This window comes from Megalobrama amblycephala, linkage group LG15 (genome assembly GCF_018812025.1).
Source record: "Megalobrama amblycephala isolate DHTTF-2021 linkage group LG15, ASM1881202v1, whole genome shotgun sequence".
In the NCBI taxonomy this organism is placed as follows: Eukaryota; Metazoa; Chordata; class Actinopteri; order Cypriniformes; family Xenocyprididae; genus Megalobrama; species Megalobrama amblycephala.
Window position 1 is genome coordinate 15,320,289 of NC_063058.1, and position 22,035 is coordinate 15,342,323.

The window sequence follows — 22,035 nt, forward strand, 5'->3', positions numbered from 1 at the left end:
GCACACATTCTTGTTTTAAAGTGAACTGTGCAACCGAATGGAACAGAATGCAAAGGTTTAATTTTTTCCTAAATTCAAAGTTTTGAAAGTAATAAATGAAGTCATTTTGCACAATGTGCATGCATGTGTACATACTTGCCATTAATGACCCCGTCAGGGTTGAGCATGGGGATGATTTTGAAGATGTAGGCCTCTCTCAAGCTCTCGGCTACAGGATCACTGCTGCACAGGAACTCCAGTGTGCCCTTCAGTACCCAGCTGGCATTGCTCTCTCCTGGATGAACTCTTGCTGTCAGCACCACACATGGCCGGTTACCTAAAAGAAGCATGAATATGAGGACAATAGGTTTTTAATTTATAAACATATTGCCTAAATATACAATTATACATAAACTATACCTGGTGGCATGAACTGAGTAGCTTCTATTGTGAAGGTCTCATTTTTTAAACAGGAAAACAGTGTGAAAACACAGCATTACACGGCAATTAAGGCACGTCAGATTTTCATTTGACACCTCCCTCGACTCGTTTCATCTGGACAGGAAAATTACATCACCTTGCTGAGCAAGTTTACAAAGCCAAAAGAGATGGACAAAACTTATCAAAAGACATTAAAATTTAATTTAGCTTGTCTATTACGGTCCTGGCTGCCACCCCACAAAAGACAGCAGAAGGGGCAACTAATTTGTGTGATTCTGGTATTGATGATTTCATAATGAGTTTCTGCATAGCCTCTGTTTATGCGCTCTTTCACCGGCTCTGTTTCATTTTCTGTATTTAATTGAATCTGAATACGTCCATATAATTAGGCTGGAGAGATTTTTTTTTCCCCTTTATTTGAGCCGTAAAATGAGATAATGCCATTATTGCTGCCTTTTGACATAATAATGTATGGCATATGTTTGTCGTGAATAGTAACCTACAATTTTGCATTCAGGGTCAATGACAAATAAGGATGGCCAAGATGATGACAAGTGAATTCTCAGCATTGGCGTATGTTACAAAACCACTAAAAGGACATGATGGTGGAAAAATAATAAGTCTTTTTCTCGCAAATGCTTTGTGTTTCCCCAGTAAACTTTGCGTTCGCTTGCAAAATGTTTGTAAAGAGTATGAGATGGGAGGAAAACAAAATATTTCAATGCTTTTGCGTTCTCTCACAAAATCTTTAGTGCTCCCAGTGAGAAATGTTGCATTCGCTTGCAAAGAACTCAAAAGGTTTGCAAGCAAATGCAAAGTTTCTCAGGGGAAGAGAATGCAAATGCATTGAAATATTTTTTTTTTTTTTCCTCATCCATCTCATACTTTTTCCATCACAATGTCCCCTTTGGAGCTCCATAGTGTGTGAATATATATACATACAGTATATATCTGTGTCATTGATGAATAAGGTTTTTAAAAGTGTAAAAAAACATAATGGAGATATAATTAATTTTGAAGTTTTATTAAGTGTTAACAATGAAATTATGTGGTTTTTATAATCAATTAACACTGCTTTTGTCATTTTTTTACAAGATGGACAAAATTTGTCACCAAAAAAGTCATTCGGTTTAACCAAAATTTCAACTTTACCGATATGACGATATTTTCAAACAATGCTAAAAGCCTGATATCTATCTAGCTAGCAAAAGTACAATCAAATATTTATATTTAGTACAAGTTTTTAAAATATTACAACATTTTCCATGTTTCCATGTTTTATAACGGTTGTACCGAATGACCTGATGTTTCGGGACATGCGTGCGAGAAAGTGAAAACATGAACTTTTCAGATAGTTAAGAGAGTTAGTTACTTTGCTTCATGACCATGTGGTCCTTTGCAGGTGTCTGAATGATGTCACATCCTGTCACATGATACTGACCACATGACTTGATCCAAAATGGTCTCTTTATATTGGTTACTCCGAATGACATCAATGAAATTATTTTTTCTGGACATTCTTTCTCATAACAAAGCAATGACTTCTACACATAATTTTAATACCATTTTGCACTGTTGATATATGATGATATAAAATCATGCCAGAATAAAAAAAAATATACATTTATTACATTTTAAGATATTTTAATCACAAATGAAATGGCTGTATTGGTCTTTGCATGGTTAAACCGAATTACCTTTTGACACTTCAAAATCTTTAAAATACCTTTATATGTAGCAAAATATAATTACTAATATAATATATCTTATACTAATTACAATTAATATTACTTTTTTTTTTTAAAAATCATCTCAAGCACATAATAACCATAATCTGTGTAAATGAATGTTTATATATAAGAGTGTCACGTTACCGACCCTTAAAACAACAATCTGTTAGTTGATCGAGGAGTGATGTACTTTAAATGCTGAAAATAACAATACCATACCAAAACAATTCAGAAAAAAGCAGGTATCTCTAACTAAAGTGTCCTACAGATAAAATATGCTTGATAAATATCACATCAGCTTTGTGCACGGCACTCAATTTCCCTCAAGATCAGGCTGCTTCAGCTCTGCAAAAAAAACGGAGATAATTTAAATTCCAATTCAAGTCGGAATCAGAGACTTCAGGCCCTCAATGCGTTCGGCTGATCTCCTGATGATGTCTTGCCTGCAAAGCCTCTGTCCTCCACTTAAATTCTCTCTCCATCTGTCCTTCATCTCTGCCTTCACACTCTCTCACTCTGGTGTTCTTGCACATCCGTTTGTCACCGTCTTATCAATTAAAAATGTTTTTGTGCAGAAATCTGTAAACTAATGTGCATCTTCCATTCTACACCCGAGAGCAAACTACACTGCACAAATAATCTCAAGGAGCTATTTTCGTCCGTCTGTGAAAAGAAACCTCCGCATATCCATGCTATGTGTATTTTCGTCTTGATCCCATTTACATGTTCACACAGCTAAATGCCCAGTGAAATATATGTTGTCTGCCACACACGAAAAGTGAGTGTATAAAGACGTGGGAGTGCTTCGTGAAGCTACGAGAGAATGGAGTCCTTCGTTAGATCTCTTTGCCGCTACCACACAAGTCAGTCTTCCCACGCTCCCAGTGGGAAGAGTACAGCCCGATCCTTTAAGAGCCGGGCTTTCACTCCGTGTTTACGGAGGAGTCTTTGGCACACCGACGACTTCAACCCAAATGGTATACAGAGAAAGAGCAAGAGAAGTGAAAACAGAAAATATAAAAGAAACGGGAAGATGAGAGGGCAAAAAAAGTCCCTTTTGTGTCTTTGTCTCTCCTGCTGCTTCGTGGCTATCTGAGCAAACTTACCTCCCACTGATATTGCCTAAAAACATGCTGGTTTATCTCCTTCCTATTTGTGTGTGTATGTGAATGTGTGTGTGTCAGGGTTTATGTGCTTCTGTTGAACGGCACTTAAGACATTCAAAGGGAAAGCTTTTTAAAGTGGGGCTCATAATACTGCACATTATGTAAAGAAAAAATACAGGTTTCATGGGTACCTTGAGTGTAGTCGATTTCCATAAAGATCCACTAGAGTATGAAATGATTTCCTGTCCTCATATTTATAAGAATGTGTAAGTGGCATTCTTGGACTTAGACACAGGCCTAGACTTACACCTAAAGCCAGCGCTTTTCTTGAGCATCAACATACAGTAGCGAATTTGCTAATATTACAAGCCTTCAAGGGTCCATAGATGTACACCTAGACCCCAGACTTAGATCCTTAAACTCTGACTTAGACTTTGAGTTGGTAGTATTACAGGCCAGACTTAACAGAGACGCGGATGTAGAACCAGACAAAGACCCAGACATAGTTTTACACAAAATTAAGTTAATTTGAAACACTTTAATATGTATGCAGACACAAACCCATGCTTAAACCCAGACTTACACAGTGAATCATAAAATTTAGACCCTGACTTAAGTTAGTTTCACACACTTTAAAATGTTCAAGGTCCAGAGAAGTCAAACGTGGATTTTTTTTGTGATTGTTGCGGGCAAAAATCCTTGATTTTGCGGCACGTTTTCTTAAAAAATGCGATGGAATATGTGGGATATTTTTGCAATTTTATGCGATTAAATTGCGGGAACTTGCAAAAACTGTGGTTTGATGAAAAAGAGAAAAAAGGTGATTCCCCCAACACCCTGTTCTCACTAGGCAACTACCTTTAACCCTCAGGGGTCTGAGGCTGATTTGGGGCCTGGAGAAGTTTTGACATGCCCTGACATTTGTGCTTTTTTCAGTTGTTCATAAACATATTAATGGAAAAAGTGTCATTACACTGTATTCAGCACAAACTAGGCTACAATAATATGTGAGGAACATGTATGTACATGTTTGTATTTTTGAAATAATAACGTTTATGCGTGGTTATTGAAAAAACAAAAAACTTAAGTCACTGAAATAAAGCCAAAAAATATATATTAAATCTGTGTTCACAAGACTTCTGGGTATTGGAGGTTGTAGACTAGAGTTTTTGCTTCAAAATTATGTAAAAATTATCATTCCTACTCCTTCATATAAAACAATAGAGAGATTTAAATTTTCTAAAACATCTTTGGTCAAGAAACACAGTATGCGTGGAGGCGTGAATAATCATGAATAATGGATGATTCTCACCTGAGAAGACAAAAGAATCAGATAAAGAGCTCTAATGACCTGCATAAATAATGAGCTCTTTCAGTCAGGTAGGCTGTGAAAAAACCCTGTTGATCATGTCTCAGCTCATCATAATGTAAATCAAACATACAAAAAAAACAGCAATACTGTGAAATATTATTACAATTTAAAATAATGGTATTCTATTATTAAAATATAATGCATTTCTATGATACAAAGTGTCTGAACAGTTATGTTACCTCTATGGCATTTCATATAGGCTTTTAGCTTAAAAGCATGCACATTTGGAGAAATATTGATGGATTCTCATGTTTATGTCAATTTTCTATACAGAGGAGTAATATTTATTCAATATTTATTGTTATCACTATGAACGCTGGATACTGTTTTTAATTCATACTTGCAGCCAGAGGGCGCTCTGTGCACCTTTAGTCCACAAATGACTGAGCACTAAAGAAGAATAGGCAATCCAGGAAATAACTACAGAGGCCAGAGATCGCTAACTATGGCTATTCAAAACACATTTCAAAACAATAAATACATGATTGAGACGATGAATGCATGTATTGACTGAATTTGCGTCTGAATAGCGCTGGCTCCGTGGGCGTGGCCGCATTAGCGGATAATGAGCTGAATCACGGACTTCTGACATGGCTCTCTTTTCATACAGATTACATAAACACAGAATGTTTGTTTTCGATTTGACTTGTACGATTTAAAACCTGACATTTCAACGTTTCTTTAGACATATGTGTCATTTTTTTTGTCATTAGTATTCATAAGTTACAGTTCATTTTCTGAGAACTATCAGATTGGAGTTCGTTCAGAGGGAGAGGAGAGATCACGCATCATGTTAGTTTTCTTTATTTTACAAAAAGCACAACATTTTGTTTTTACTCTGAGTGTACACAAATAAAAGAAGATATTCCACAGATTAAAATGGTGTATAGCTCTTAATTGTATGTGCAACATTGACAGAGTATTTTGAGTCTCTTTCACACTAGTTAGAAAAAAAGCGCGGTGATCACGCCGGCGTGACCGCCGACCCGAGGGAGTTAATGTAAAGAGTCATTTCTTATTACTTCCTATGATAAGCAAGCATACTAAATCACAGAATATTTAAGTTCTCATTCTGTTTTATTTCAGACCTTAATTAACACGTGGCTCAAACTTCCGTCTGTGGTTCAACACGCAGTTGCACGGAGTGCAAAATAATTTGCCCCCACTGTCATGTAACACACCGGGAAACTGCTTCGCGCGGTCTTTTGCGCTTATTTTTGTTGGCAAATTATGGAGTCAAATTAATGCCTTAAAGTTTTGCACAAAAATAAAGTTTTGCAAAACACAAAAAAGAATTGAGCAATAAAAAAATGTTTTGCAAACAAAAATAAAGAATTGCAAAGGAAAAATAAAGTATTGAGCAGAAAAAAATAAGTTTTGCAAACAAAAATAATAAATTGCAAAATAAAATAAAGTAGTGCAAAAATAAAAATATAATCAATTACAAAAATCAATGACAGCTGTAATCCTATTTTATCTTTGCCACATATTTTTCATGCTCAAACCTACTAAATCATTTGCAACGCTCATTTTATTCTGCGTTTCAGTCAAGCGTGCGCTCACGATACTGGTTTTCTTTTGCGCTGCACTTTTCTGTGCGGATCTCTTTATGGCACTGGTTTGACGTGGGGGTGGAGTCAAGAAACGGGGGCACGCCCCCGCGAAATGCATTGGAGGGGAACGTAATCAGCGACAGGTGAAATAATTCTTTGACATGGTTAAAAATAATGAATGGTTTGTTTTTGTTGGTTTGTTTAGCGTATGTTGTCGCCGATTACGACCCCCTCCAATGCATTTCTTATAGTAATATGACCTGTTGTGCTCTGTCTCACTGCCTGTATCCACTTTTGTGTCCTTAAACATTCGTTTTTTGGGGTCGACAGCTTATAAAAACTTATTTCTGGGTTTTTTAGCTTGTTAGCTGTACACCTTGTCACACAGCAGCTTTTAGGCATTGTTCTGTTTTTTTGTAATGAGTCAGAAAAGACAAGGAGGCAGCCTCATGCATTACAAAGTCAATGGAGACGGTTGGATTGTTTTTCCCCCGGTGGGCATGGTTTTCAGATTATAATAAATGCGCTCTGTCTCTATGCTTGATCTGTTCTGTTGCGATCTGTGTCTCCTGCCGACGACGTGTTTCGCGGGGGCGTGCCCCCGTTTCTTGACTCCACCCCCACGTCAAACCAGTGCCATAAAGAGAACCGCACAGAACAGTGCAGCGCAAACGAAAGCCGGTATCGTGAGCGCACGCTTGACTGAAACGCAGAATAAAATGAGCGTTGCAAATGATTTAGTAGGTTTGAGCATGAAAAATATGTGGCAAAGATAAAATAGGATTACAGCTGTCATTGATTTTTGTAATTGATTATATTTTTATTTTTGCACTACGTTATTTTATTTTGCAATTTATTATTTTTGCTTGCAAAACTTATTTTTTTCTGCTCAATACTTTATTTTTCCTTTGCAATTCTTTATTTTTGTTTGCAAAACATTTTTTTATTGCTCAATTCTTTTTTTTTGTTTTGCAAAACTTTATTTTTGTGCAAAACTTTAAGGCATTAATTTGACTCCATAGCAAATGAGAATGATTTGCGTGCTTCATCATGGTATCACTGGTTTCACCACGGGGTTTGCAGATGATGTTCACGTCGCGTAATTACGTCACTTCATAAGGTTCCCATGGCAATAGGGGGGAAATAATGGCGCTTTACTTGTGTGAAGTAAATGCAACATTTTTCAACTTTCTATATATATGTGACTTTTTTGCAACAAAAATACAGGGATTATGAAATCATGCTAGCCCCACATATTTTGCTTGCTGAAATCGGCAATTTATGCGGCGAAAGTGCAGCGTATTTGAAAAAATGCGACCCCCGCATAAATATGCGGACTTTGGCTGATTATGCATTAAATCAGGCGATCGCATAATCGCGTTTTTCTGGAGGGACTGAGAAGTAGTAAAGACATCATTAAAATAGTCCACATGACTACAGTGGTACAGTGGAATGGTTTTTGTGCGAAAAAAAAAAAAAAAAAACGACTTTATTCAACAATTTTTGGTAATTTCGTTGCTTTTCTATGGGAGATACAAAACCTCTCGGATTTCATCAAAAATATTTTAATTTGTGTTCTGAAGATAAACGAAGGTTTTAAGTGTTTGAAACGACATGAGGGTGAGTAATTAATGACAGAAATTTAATTTTTGGGTGAACTAAGCCTTTAAATCAAAATAGCGACTTTATTCAACAACATCTAGTGATGGGTGATTTCAAAACACTGCTTCATGAAGTTTCGAAGCTTTATGAATCTTTTGTTTCAAATCAGTGGTTCGGAGCACATATCAAACTGCCAGAGTCACTTGAACTATTGAAATTTCAAAACACTTATGACGTAACAAAGCCATGTTTACTGAAATCACATGACTTTGGCGCTCCGAACCACTGATTTTGAACAAAAGATTTGTAAATCTTCAAAGCTTCATGAAGCAGTATTTTGAAATCGCCCATCACTAGATATTGTCATAAAGTTGCTATTTTGTTTTTTTAGCTCACAAAAAGTATTCTCATCGCTTCATAACATTGAGGTTGAACCACTGTAGTCACATGAACTAAATATAACTTTAGTACCAGTCTGGGCATTTGAAAGTGCAAATTAACTTGCTTTCAATGCAGGCCTCACTGAGCCATCTGAATTTATCAAAAATATCTTAATTTGTGTTCCGAAGATGAACGAAGGTCTTACAGATGTGGAACGACATGAGGGAGAGTAATTAATGGCAGAATTTTATACATAGACATCTGGGTGTATGTCTAATTTAGGTCTAGAACTAAGTCTAAGATTAGAGATTAAAGACTTATCCTAAATATCAACACAGAGTGACAAATTAAGCTGCTAGTATTACACTTTAAAATGTCCAAAGACAACAACCTAAACTTAGACCTACATCTAAACTCCACCACTGTAAATAAACGTTCATATCTGTCTGCCAGTCATATAATTTTGCTATAAATGTGTGATACATTTTTAATCATCAGTGGAACATACTAACACCATCTTCACTCATATACACGCCCAGGGAGAAAAAGTCTCCGCCTCTTGATCGTGAAGTACAAAGCCAGCCTTAAGCTATCAAAGCCAATCTCTGTAATCCTTTCCTGTATATGCAAATCAGGTCCAATTAGAACATATCAGACTTGTCCATTTGTAATCATGAGATGAATTTGCCCTGCAAAGCTTATGAAAATGCAGCTTTTAATTTAGCCTTTTATTAATTAAAAGTGTTTCATAGGAATCTCGCTCGTGCTCATTTCTTGGGTTGTTAATTATCAAGAGTAATCCCGTTTAGCATGACAGTTTCGCCAAAAGCGATCTGTAGGGAGACACTTTCTGCGACAAGAGGATTCACTGTTATGCGTGTCTGTATTTTTTATAATGGGGTCATCCTAGTTTTTACAATAAAGGCATCTGTATTTTACAACCATATTATCTGATTTTATAACTGTATCCTTCATTTAGACTCATAACCTTTATTTTATGCATTCAGATTTATTCCTGTGTATGAACTACACACCCATAATAATAGACATTAGATATTAAAGGTGCCCTAGATTGTAAAATTGAATTTACCTTGGCATAGTTGAATAATTAGAGTTCTGTACATGGAAATGACATACAGTGAGTCTCAAACTCCATTGTTTCATCCTACATATGTAAATCTCATTTGTGCAAAAGACCACTGAAAAACAGGCGAATCTCAACATAACACCGACTGTGATGCAACAGTCAGGATCATTAATATGTACGCCCCCAATATTTGCATATGCCAGCCCATGTTCTAAGCAACAAGCCAGTATTAACGTCTGGAGCTGCACAGCAGAATCATCAGAAGTTATGCAGGTATTGTGAAGCAAGCAAGGACAATAGCGAAAATGGCAGATGGAGCGATAATAACTGACATGATATATTTAGTGATATTTGTAAATTGTCTTTCTAAATGTTTTGTTAGCATCTTGCTAATGTACTGTTAAATGTGGTTAAAGTTACCATCGTTTATTACTGCATTCACGGAGACCAGAGCCATGTCGTTATTTTCATTTTTAAACACTTACAGTAGGTATAAATCATAAACACATCTTTATTCTTTATAAATCTCTCCAACAGTGTAGCTTTAGCCCCGTTAGCCACTTAGCACTATAAAACTCATTCAGAATCAAATATAATTATACAAATACAAAATACATGCCATACTTACGCGATTAGACATGCTGCATCACAAACACTTTGTAAAGATCCATTTTGAGAGTTATATTAGCTGTGTGAACTTATTCTATTGTTTATGCAATGTTTAATGGCAGTCACAAGCTTGGGGGTGGGGAGCAGTGTTGCCAGACTGGAAATGTACAATTATCGTATCAGAAGCACAAAATTATTGTATTTGGAAGAAAATGATCAAATACGACTTTTTAGTATAAATAAATGAACTAAATTAATAACTAATGATTTTTACAATGGAAAGAATCAATACTGTACTACGGAAGAGGATTAGGGCCAAGCAATAATAAAAAAATAAAACCATCTCGAGATTAAAGTTGTTAAATTTAGAGAAAAAACTCGTTAAATTACGAGAAAAAACTCGTTAAATTTCGAGAAAAAAGTCGAGATAAAATGTTGAGAATAAAGTCATTAAATTACGAGAAAAAAGTCGTTAAATTACGAGAACAAATTCTTTAAATTATGAGAAAAATGTCTTTAAATTTCGAGAAAAAAGTCGAGATAAAATGTTGAGAATAAAGTCATTAAATTATGAGAATAAAGTCATTAAATTACGAGAAAAAAGTCGTTAAATTTTGAGAACAAATGTGTTAAATTACGAATTTGTTCTCATCATTTAATGAGTATATTCTCAACATTTTACCTCGACTTTTTTCTTGAAATTTAATTACATTTTTCTCATAATTTAATGACTTTATTCTCAACATTTTATCTCGACTTTTTTTCTTGAAATTTAACGAGTTTTTTCTCGAAATTTAATGACTTTATTCTCAACATTTTATCTCGACTTTTTTTCTTGAAATTTAACGAGTTTTTTTCTCGTAATTTAACGAGTTTATTCTCAACATTTTATCTCGACTTTTTTCTCGAAATTTAACGAGTTTTTTTCTCGTAATTTAACGAGTTTTTTCTCAACATTTTATCTCGACTTTTTTCTCGAAATTTAACTTTAATCTCGAGATGGTTTTATTTTTTTATTATTGCTTGGCCCTAATCCTCTTCCGTACTGAACTAACTTAAGCTGGACAACCACACTATTTTTGCTGCTGTACAGCCAAAATTATGTTCCCTCTATCTCTGTAAAGCTATACTTTGACACAATCTGCATTGTAAAAAGAGCTGTATAAATAAATGTGACATGAGAGTCAAACGTACAGAATACAGCTATTTATCTATAGACCAACAACTGTAAATTACCACAATACATAAATAATTATTACGCATGCCTTAGTGGGAAACAACTAACCTAAGCGCCGCGGCAGAAACGTTAACTTGGATTGCGTCTCAATGTGCATACTATCCATCCTAAATAGTATGTGACATTAGTCATTTTCAATACTATTTCGGGCGGATAGGGTGGACAGTATGCACATTGGGATGCAGGGTTGAGCTCGTGAGAGAGATTCATTCTCCACAATGATTGGCCAAGAAGACGTAACATGAGATGAGATGGAAGACGTGCCTAACAAAGTTCACGTTAGGATCCACACAGCTAGATCAATGAGCCGATTATAGCGACCATCATTTGAAGTGTCACAAAATACTGAAATTATTGTACATTATGGGATTTTTTTCATTATTGATCTTACATCGTACAGAGGTCAAAATTATCGTACAACACTGGCGGGGAGCACGAGCATTTAAAGGTGTACACACACTGAATTGGCGCATTTTTAATCACACCCCAAAACAGGCAGTTAAAACATGGTATAATAAAAAATCTATGGGGTATTTTGAGCTGAAACTTCACAGACACATTCTGGGGACACCTTAGACTTATATTACATCTTGTGAAATAGTGATCTAGGGCACCTTTAAACAGATAATAATAGATATGAAATATATTAAGATATCAATAATATACCTAATCAAAATACAACTGAACATAACTACAAGTGCATTGGCTGTAAAATACAATATAAAATTATTTTGAATACAGGAATTTTCTGACGTTTTCACAAATGTCTTAAAATTTACGAGTTCCAGACTTTACAGATTTGGAAATCACACTTTTAAAATTCCCTAATATTTTTCAAATGTCCATTAGAACACTAACAATATTGAAAAAAAAAAAAAAAAACCTTTTATCTTTTAAATAACGTTTCATCACTGCATCAAAACCATCTCATGAAAGTGTAAAGATGCTTAATCAAATTATCCATTTTAAAATATCAAAACAAAACTCAAAATTTTTTTCGGCCTAAAATAAAATGGCAGGCAATTATTTTACAAATATCATGTGAAAATCAGTTACATCATCATTCAGCTCTCAAATCAGTGAGAAAAATGTGCCACTACTGAGAGTTGTTCACAGATCCTCCAGCCGAGCTTCAGCTCCAGCAGAATTTCAGTTGAAAAAAAGGGGTAAAACTGAACAGCGAAGTCATTATTTTCACGTAATGTAGTCCAGTTTCTGGATTCTGTCCAGTGGACTGTGGGTGAAATGGGGGTTATGACGTCTATTTGAAGAGACTATGTGAACATGAAGGACAGAGCGACAGAACAGATGGCGAAAAGAGAGAGGGAGAAAGAAACATGTAGGCTGCAGGATGCATGGAGGACAGACTGTTAATGTAGAGTGAAACGCAAGCAGAAAGGTATAGCAAACAGGATTTATCATTCACTGTCAGCAGAAGGCATGGGCAATGTGACTAACAGATAAGAACCTGCATTTCTGTTAACACGTGTTTAAGGGGCTTTTCTAAATTGTCAACGGCTGGAAAACATTTATCAATTTTACACGGCCCAGCCAAATAAATGTATATGTAATTTTAACAATTGTGTCGCCTTTTTTGCAACACGCTGAATTTTTTTGAGTCATGCAAGGTCATGTGAATGCCTAATACAATGTGTTTTTTTTTTGCTTTGTTTTTTTTTTAATGAGAAATGTTATGGTTAACTTTTTTCCCCTTCTTTTTTGGACAGTACTGTAAACATACTACAAATATATATATATATATATATATATATATATATATATATATATATATATATATATATATATATGGGTCAATGGCGTGATGGGTAATTTTTCTGTCCAAAGGCCTAAATAATAATAAAAAACAAAGATATGACATCCAAAGTATGTAAGGTAGTACAACTAGATCTCTTTTATTGAATCCAAAAGGTTTTAATTATATTTTGCTACATATAAAGGTATTTTAAAGATTTTGAAGTGTCCAAAGGTTAATCGGTTTAACCGTCCAAAGGCCAATACAGCCATTTCATTTGTGATTAAAATATCTTAAAATGAAATAAATGTATATATTTTTTATTCTGGCATAATTTTATAACAGCATATGTTTTATGGAAGTCATTGCTTTGTTATGAGAAAGAATGTACGGAAAAATGAATTTCATTGATGTCAATCGGAGTAACCAATATAAAGAGACCATTTTGGATCAAGTCTTGCGGTCAATATCATGTGACAGGATGTGACATCATTCAGACACCTGCAAAGGACCACATGGTCATGAAGCAAAGAAACTAACTCTCTCTTAACTATTTGAAAAATTCATGGTTTTCACTTGCTCATACGCATGTCCCGAAACATCAGGTCATTCGGTACAACCGCTATAAAACATGGAAAATGTTGTAATGTTTTAAAAACTTGCACTAAATATAAAATGTTTGATTGTCCTTTTGTCAGCTAGCAAGCTAACTAGCTAGCTAGCTAGATATCAGCCCGTTAGCATTGTTTGAAAATATCGTCATTCGGTATAACCAAAACTGTCATTCAGTAAAAACGAAATTTTGGTTAAACCGAATGACAAATTTTGTCCGTTTTAAAAAAACATTTTTAAAAACATTATCATTTTATATTTATTTTTAAAAACAGTATTTTTATTATTTTTATTTTATTATTCGTTAATGACCCATATAGTGTGTGTATATATAGTATGTACATAAAATGTATTTATTGATTTATTTAATATTAATAATAATATATTCATTTAAATAATGCACTAGAGTAATAGCTAGAAAAAAGTATATAGTTAAAAAGTATAATAGAAAATTATATTGACTATAGGAATTTCCTGGGATCTTGGAACAAGTTTTACAATTCATGGATATTTCCCTTTTTTATGGGAAGACTGACTATATAAAAATACTCTTCAGTATAAAAAAAAGTTTAATTTCTTGCATAGCACCCAGAATGTCCCAAATACATAATAGCAAAAAAATTATAACCTTTCTGTTCAGTGAGATACACCTCAAGGCAACGCACATAAATAACAGTCAACTAAAGTCGTTTTTGTTATGTAATATAACATCTTTGTTATTTAGGGAGTGCTGCAAGACATTTTACTGACACTTTTGTAAGAAAGCTCAAAAGTGTAAATGTACAGTATGCTGGTGTTGTTTACAGGTACAGCTAATCAAAAGGATTTGTTTAATTAGAAGCCTGTGAGAATCCCTGAGAGTTATGCAAATACACCAACCGCAAATTAAGCCGTTAAGTTTATCCAGTTGAATTGTTGCCGCATTAATCCATGTTGTTCTAATGGTCAGCTACATAACTTTAATAATAAACAAATGCTGACATGGCTCGTCTGATATGTCAAATTAACAAGTCCTCATTTCACAACGATGTCCAGTCGCTTTCTCTCTTGTACACACAGAAATGAGCCGTGACCCGCACCACCTCCTAATCACCATTGGCTTATAAAAGAGGCCTAATTTGTTTGTGGTGATTGATGTGGGGCGCCATGATTACAGTTAATCATATCTGAGGCCTTTAATTCAATAATACGGCGGACGGGAGTTCTCATAAGTCCTGCATCTGAGAGAAATTGTAAAGTGATTATGAAAATCCTACTATGTGTAAAGGCAAAGCTCATGTGCTAACGCTGCTAAACCCCAATGTGCTAATTAAGGTGTAATCCTCCGACAAGCAAATGCCAGAGTTTGTTGACGCATTTTGCCACAGATAGCAGCCGTACACGTACAGTTCACAAGTATTTACAGTATGTTCGTTTGAAATTAAATTAAAATTAAAACGTGTCAATCTATGAAATGGGTGTCATTTTTACAAGCAAAAATATGCATTTTAAGCATAGTTAACAGATTTATATTAATAGGATTATATTAGGGTTGTTTTAATTTAAAGTGTTAGTTTAATTAATTAGTTATGGGAAAAAAATAGGGCATTAAAATTAACACATTTATCGCACCTGCCCTGCCCCAGATCTAGGTCATCTGACATTTCATACAGTTGATTGGTGATGAACATGATGCAGGGCAACAACTCACAGCATGATGGAGCCTATAGAATGCAGTTATGTGCCACTAAAATTCAAGATATTGTGGCAAAAATGCCTCTGTATGAGTTTTTGCCTCATGTTTATATCAAATATAGTTAAGCTATATCACACAAGTGCTGATTTTGTTTTCCGAATAGCACAAGTGAAAATGTGATACTGATTTTATACAACAGTTAAATAAAGTCAATACTGTGTTATATTTTAGAAACACTAATGTCAGTTTTTGTTACCTACAAGGCCATAGCAGACCGATTGTGCAACACAGCGGCATTTCTGAATATTAAACGAATCAGTGGAATTCAATGGCCCATTCATAAAGAGAGCCATTTACTTAATTCCTGAATGAATCAGCCATTCGAATGAATGAATGAATGAATGAATGAATGAACCAACCAACGAACAAACCAACCAGCGAGCCAACGAGAACCAACCAACCAACCAAACACTGACTTAGTCAACTTTAGACTTTTATCACCACCAAAAATAATTTCATATTAATAAAAAAACCATTAAAAGTATGGTTCTATGAAAAGTTTAATAAAAATTCTGTCATCATTTACTCACCCTCATGGCCATAGTAGCCTAAAAGGTAATGTGTAATAAATTCTATGTTAAATCAAAAATAATATTTCTTTCTAAGGCCGTGTGTCCACCAGAGCGTTTTTTCCAGCTGCTAGCGTACTTTTTCAATTGTTTTCAATGGGAGCGCAGTGTTTTTTAAACGCCAGGAGCGTAACGAGGCGCTGAGTGTCTTTTTCACGCTCAAGCGCTGAGAGCTGGGCGTTTTTTTACTGGTCGCCTCGAGTTGAAGAATGTTCAACTTTGAGTAAAACGCAGCGCTCATCACTGTCACTTTTTAGCCAGCCGTCCAATCAGAGTGGGGGAGGGGCGGGACAAATACTACACCGGCCAACCGTCACAACATTCTTGCTGTACAACAACATCAACAAGCAGAGAACGGAACAAAATGGGTGAGAAATTAATATTGCTGGTCTCCGAAAATACATAGCAAAGTAATTTCACATTGTGTCAACATTTTAAAGGTCCCGTTCTTCGTGATCCCATGTTTCAAACTTTAGTTAGTGTGTAATGTTGTTGTTAGAGTATAAATAAAATCTGTAAAATTTTAAAGCTCAAAGTTCAATGCCAAGCGAGATATTTTATTTAACAGAAGTCGCCTACATCAAACGGCCAGTTTGGACTACATCCCTCTACTTCCTTCTTTAATGACGTCACTAAAACAGTTTTTTGACTAACCTCCGCCCACAGGAATACACAAGAGTTGCGTTTGTAGAGTGTGTTTGTCGCCATGTCGTCGAAACGCTGTTATTTTCATCCCGCAGTCCAATCACCGGGTCTGATTCCGGCTCAAATTGATAGGGTAAAATTAAAGACATGTTTACAATAACACTGAGCGCATGCATCTCCACGTTAGGGTAAGAGGCGTGACCTTTCCGGGCAAGGTTCGCTAAACTGCTGTCGAATCACAACACAGGAACCGCTGGCACAATCAGAACTCGTTGCGTATTTCTGAAGGAGGGACTTCATAGAACAAGGAAGTCATCAGCCCGTTTTTATGACAGTGGAAACAGCGGTATACAGATAAGTAAATTATGTGAAAAATACTGTGTTTTTTTACACGCGAAACATGAACACATGCTGTATTGCACACTATAAACACAATCAAAGCTTCAAAAAACCACGAAAAACGGGACCTTTAAGTCTGAAACAAATTACCTGCAAAATCAGTTATAAGTAACAGTGCCACGGATATTCCGTATCATAGCAACAAAGCGTCTCAACTGAAAAAAAACGCTGTGCTGCAGAAGCGCTCTCAAGCGCTCACAGACGGGCGTTTTAAGCAGAGCGCCTAGCGTTTTCAGCTGGCTAAAAACGCTCTGGTGGACACACGGCCTAAAGCTACTTTTTGTGATGTCTATTTGATGATTTTCTCATTTAACACAATAATGACTTTAAATAGTCTTTTTTTGGGGTAATTTCTCAGCCAAATTTGATGTGCAATTAATTTGCGAGTAATTAATTAATAGCCACATCATGCAATTAATTAGATTTTAAAAAATGTAATCGCTTGACAACCCTAATATATGTATATAAAAAGTATGTTTCTTCTTTAACAAACACATCTAGATAGATAGATAGATAGATAGATAGATAGATAGATCAATTAATCTATTCTAGCAAGTCTGATTTACTGACACAGCCTCTTCCTGTTGGAGGAGGTTTTTTTGCACGGATGTTCAGATTAATGAAATGCACTGTGATGTTTCGGCATGGTGTCAGTTGGGACGACGCACTCAGCAGGACGATGACAGATGGATGAGGTGCCCTGCATGTGTGAGTGCGCGTGTTTCGGGCTTGATGTTTACACAGAGCCATGTGAATCTCGCTGGATGCTGTTCACTGCGGTGAGGCTGTGTTTGACTGCTGCTGCGGCTGTCACAATAGTACTGTGTGTCGACTGATGGGAAAACTATTTTCTTCAAATTTGGTAGACTATACAAATTTGGATGGAACTGTACTAGAACTTGTTTGTATTTAAGCAGCAATTTTAAGAAGAATTCAATTACAGTTGCAAATGTATACTACACATTTTTTAGTGAAAATATTTCAGCGTCCTGATGATATGGCCACTTATAAAATGTAACTTGTTTTTTTATATATATATTTTATCAAAATGTTCAATTCAATCTGAATAGAATATGCTTTTTTTATTGTAAAAGGTATACACTTTTTACAATAAAAATGCATATTCTATCTAGATTGAATTGCATTAGATGTTGTGTTGAGGTAACGTGTACTAAGTCTCAATTACAAGAAATATAGTCAAAATTGTATGATACAAAGTACATTGTATGTTACAATATTGTCAGATATAAAATTACATTTTGAGAACAAATAGCTGCAAACTGTAAAGTCACAATTACTTTTTCCTAAATTTTATTTAAAGGTGCCCAAGAATGCTTTTTCACAAGATGTAATATAAGTCTAAGGTGTCCCCTGAATGTGTCTGTGAAGTTTCAGCTCAAAATACCCCATAGATTTTTTTAAATTAATTTTTTTAACTGCCTATTTTGGGGCATCATTAACTATGCACTGATTTTTTCAGCGCGCCACCCCTTTAATTCGCGTAACACACAAGCTCTCGATTATATTACAGCACATTTACAAAGTTCACACAGCTAATATAACCCTCAAATGGATCTTTACAAGATGTTCGTCATGCATGCATTTGATGTTTATATTTGATTCTCTATGAGTTTGAGGCTGTGCTCCGTGGCTAACGGCTAATGCTACACTGTTGGAGAGATTTATAAAGAATGAAGTTGTGTTTATGAATTATACAGACTGCAAGTGTTTAAAAATGAAAATAGCGACGGCTCTTGTCTCCGTGAATTCAGTAAGAAACGATGGTAACTTTAACCTCATTTAACAGTACATTAGCAACATGCTAACGAAACATTTAGAAAGAAAGTTTACAAATATCACTAAAATTATCATGCTATCATGGATCATGTCAGTTATTATTGCTCCATCTGCCATTTTCGCTGTTGTTCTTGCTTACCTAGTCTGTTGATTCACCTGTGCAGATCCAGACGTTAACTGGCTGCCCTTGTCTAATGCCTTTCATAATGTTGGGAACATGGGCTGGCATATGCAAATATTGGGGCGCACACCCCGACTGTTACGTAACAGTCGGTGTTATGTTGAGATCCGCGTGTTTTCCGGAAGTCTTTTAAACAAATGAGATTTATATAAGAAAGAGAAAGCAATGGAGTTTGAAACTCACTGTATGTCTTTTCCATGTACTGAACTCTTGTTATTCAACTATGCCAAGGTAAATTCAAATTTTGAATCTAGGGCACCTTTAAGAGAAATTCAATAAATATATAAAAGTATGTTATTTTTAAAAGTATCTTTCCCCAACACTGTGCTTGTTTCTTACATATTTTGCTTTTATAATTGGTATGCTGATTATTGAAGTGTTAAAACAGCACATCTATAATAAGTTAAATAATAAATCATAATCATCTAAGGGTCCCGAGGCTTTCAAAGGCTAGGATATGAGTCATATTCAAAGTGTGATGCTGTTAAAACAAATCACAGTGCCTGAATTAAAATGACAGGAAGTCATTTCCATGTTACTGATTTCCTGAAGAAAGCCCATATGTGTGCTTTCCTTGTGTGATTTGATTATACTAGCGTACGCAAATGCACACACAGTTCAGGCACAGCTAATGTACATGCGCTAATAATTGACAGTCTTTGATCAATGGCACAAGTTTCAAGTTAGCGAGCAGGTCACGGTGTTCGGCAGTCTTTGGGAATTGTCAGCAGGTCACTTTGCAGTATGTCGGAGTGTCTTGGGGACTGTCAGCAGTCGGTTGATCGGAACGGGCCGTCCCTCCACCCCCAACCGAGCCAGATGCTCCATGTCGGTCTATGGGGAGAAAGCTGCAGATGTCTCGCCTCCATATTCATCAGGAGACGAGGGTTGGTGAGTACCGTGCTACTCAGAGGAAGTGGCCCACAGCTGGGTCAGCATGTCCCAGCGTGTCCCTCTAGGTCTTCCTTCAGTCTGAAACATCTATCTCTGCAGTTTCACCTGCAGCTGACAGTCACACCTGTCAGCTCTAATGTAAGAGCGGGTATGAGTACCGAGCACCTAGACCCTTCATTAGACATGATCATGATCAAATGAGTTAAAAAATGTGTGCAACTCAAAACTAGGTTGTAACTATCAAAGCTACAAACATAATTCATGTGATCTGTCTCACAGCACATGGATGTTTGAGTGGTTGGATTTTTGGTTTACACCTTAATTTATATAATAAAAGCAAAAAAGACAAATAAATAGAGGTGTGACGAGACACTCACGAGATGAGACACAAGATTGAGTTCACGAGAACGAGACTCTTCAGACCTTAAAACTGTACATGATTTATGAGCTTCTACAACCTTTTACCCCCTAACTGAACTCCTTTTCACAAATTGATCATAGAAATAAAAACAGTATAAATAAAAATGAATACAGTTTTCTCTTAGTCTTATTAAGTGCAAACAATAAGTGCAACCATAATCAAAGTCATGGATACAAGATGTTTACAACAACATAGCACAGCCTAAGATAGGTTTCATATTGGGAGATATTTGTATGCATCAGGGAGCCGCTCTCAAAATGCCCCCCGCATTTTGAGAGCGGCTCCCTGATGCATACAAATATTGAAATCGCATTTTGTGTTCGCTTTCGATTTTGCGATTGCACGTATTCTGTAACTAGGGAGCGGCGGTGCTGAGTGTGCATTCTAAAATATAAGATATTTGTCAGACGCTTAGGCTCTGTTGTGCAACGAATCCTCCGCCATGGTCTTGTCAGTCATCTCGTCACTTACTCTTGTCAAGTGATCAGTGAACTCTGCACTAGAGCCTGACCGATATATAGTTTTGCCGATTTTATCGGCCGATACATCTGCATCGGCGTATATGGCGCCGATATGCCACCGATATGAACATTTATTTTTACAGAACATATAACGCAGATAAAATGGGTGTAAATGGTGTGATTTTGTCCAGCAGAGCACACTCTATTGTTTGCTACTGGTACCAGCCAATCACACCCCTACAAATAAATAATTAAACAAATACAGAAATATAAAATTTGTGTATGATTTATTTATAAATAAATAAAAATATATTTTTGTAAAATTTATTTATTTAATAAAAGATATGTTCAGATGCTCCAAGTGCAGGACAACAAATAAAAATATAAAAAGTATGTATCGTAAAGTATTGTACCTCTTTTTTACTTATTTGTATGATTTAATAAAAAATTTAAGGATTAGTCCATTTTCAAATAAAATTTTCCTGATAATTTACTCACCCCCATGTCATCCAAGATGTTCATGTCTTTCTTTCTTCAGTCGAAAAGAAGACTGTCCTACGCCTTCCCTATTCAACTTACAAAACGAACGCGGCGCCAGTTCCGTTTTTTTCCGTAAGTAGAATAGGGAAGGCGTAGGACATACAGCGTAAGCTTTTTGAAGAATATGGAAAGCGAAAGCACGTTCAAGGCGATCATTTGTGTTTATAAAGCATATACAGTTGTATTTTTTTCAAAAATGACCGATCGTTTCACTAGATAAGACCCTTATTCCTCGTCTGGTATCATTTAAAGCCCTTTGAAGCTGCACTGAAACTGTAATTTTGACCTTCAACCGTCTGGAGGCCATTGAGGTCCACTATAAGGAGAATAATCCTGGAATGTTTTCATCAAAAACCTTCATTTCTTTTCGACTGATGAAAGAAAGACATGAACATCTTGGATGACATGGGGGTGAGTAAATTATCAGGAAAATATTATTTGAACGTTAACTAATCCTTTAATTATGCTCCTTTAAGAAAAGTAATAAAAATCAAATAAATAAATAAATGAATAAATGTTTTTTTGTTTTGTTTTTTTAATTAAATTTTTTATTTATTGTCTTTTTGCCTTTCATTCAAAGATGTCTTTCATGAAAAATAGGCTATGATATTATTGGTTAAATGTACGGCCTTGGTTATGCCATCACAAAAGAAAAAGTGTTTCTGTGGGCAAGATAATATTGATTATTATGAAAACAAAATGTTTTAAATAATGTACACTGACAAATAAAACACAATAATACAAGTATTTTTATTATTAAACTAAAACGGGTCCGTTTGATTTCATGTTGCCTTTGAAGTGACTACCAACAAGAAAAATTCAACCTGGCTTCCTCTCAATCTATATGAGCTCTCCAAGTTCATAACTTATGTCTCAGGTAGTGAGTCAAGCACAGTCATCCCATCTAACCCACCCAAAAAGACGCACACAC

General features: G+C 35.5%; 1 protein-coding gene across 4 annotated transcripts in view; it reads right to left on the reverse strand.

Annotated features, from left to right (window-relative positions):
- LOC125247835 (cytosolic carboxypeptidase 4) overlaps positions 1–22,035 on the reverse strand; it is a 241,369-nt gene that overhangs the window by 106,290 nt on the left and 113,044 nt on the right. For all 4 annotated transcript variants that reach the window (XM_048159342.1, XM_048159343.1, XM_048159344.1 and 1 more), the window contains one exon: positions 136–316. In XM_048159342.1, the coding sequence (XP_048015299.1) occupies positions 136–316 (181 nt within the window). The remainder of the gene's footprint in view (positions 1–135; positions 317–22,035) is intronic.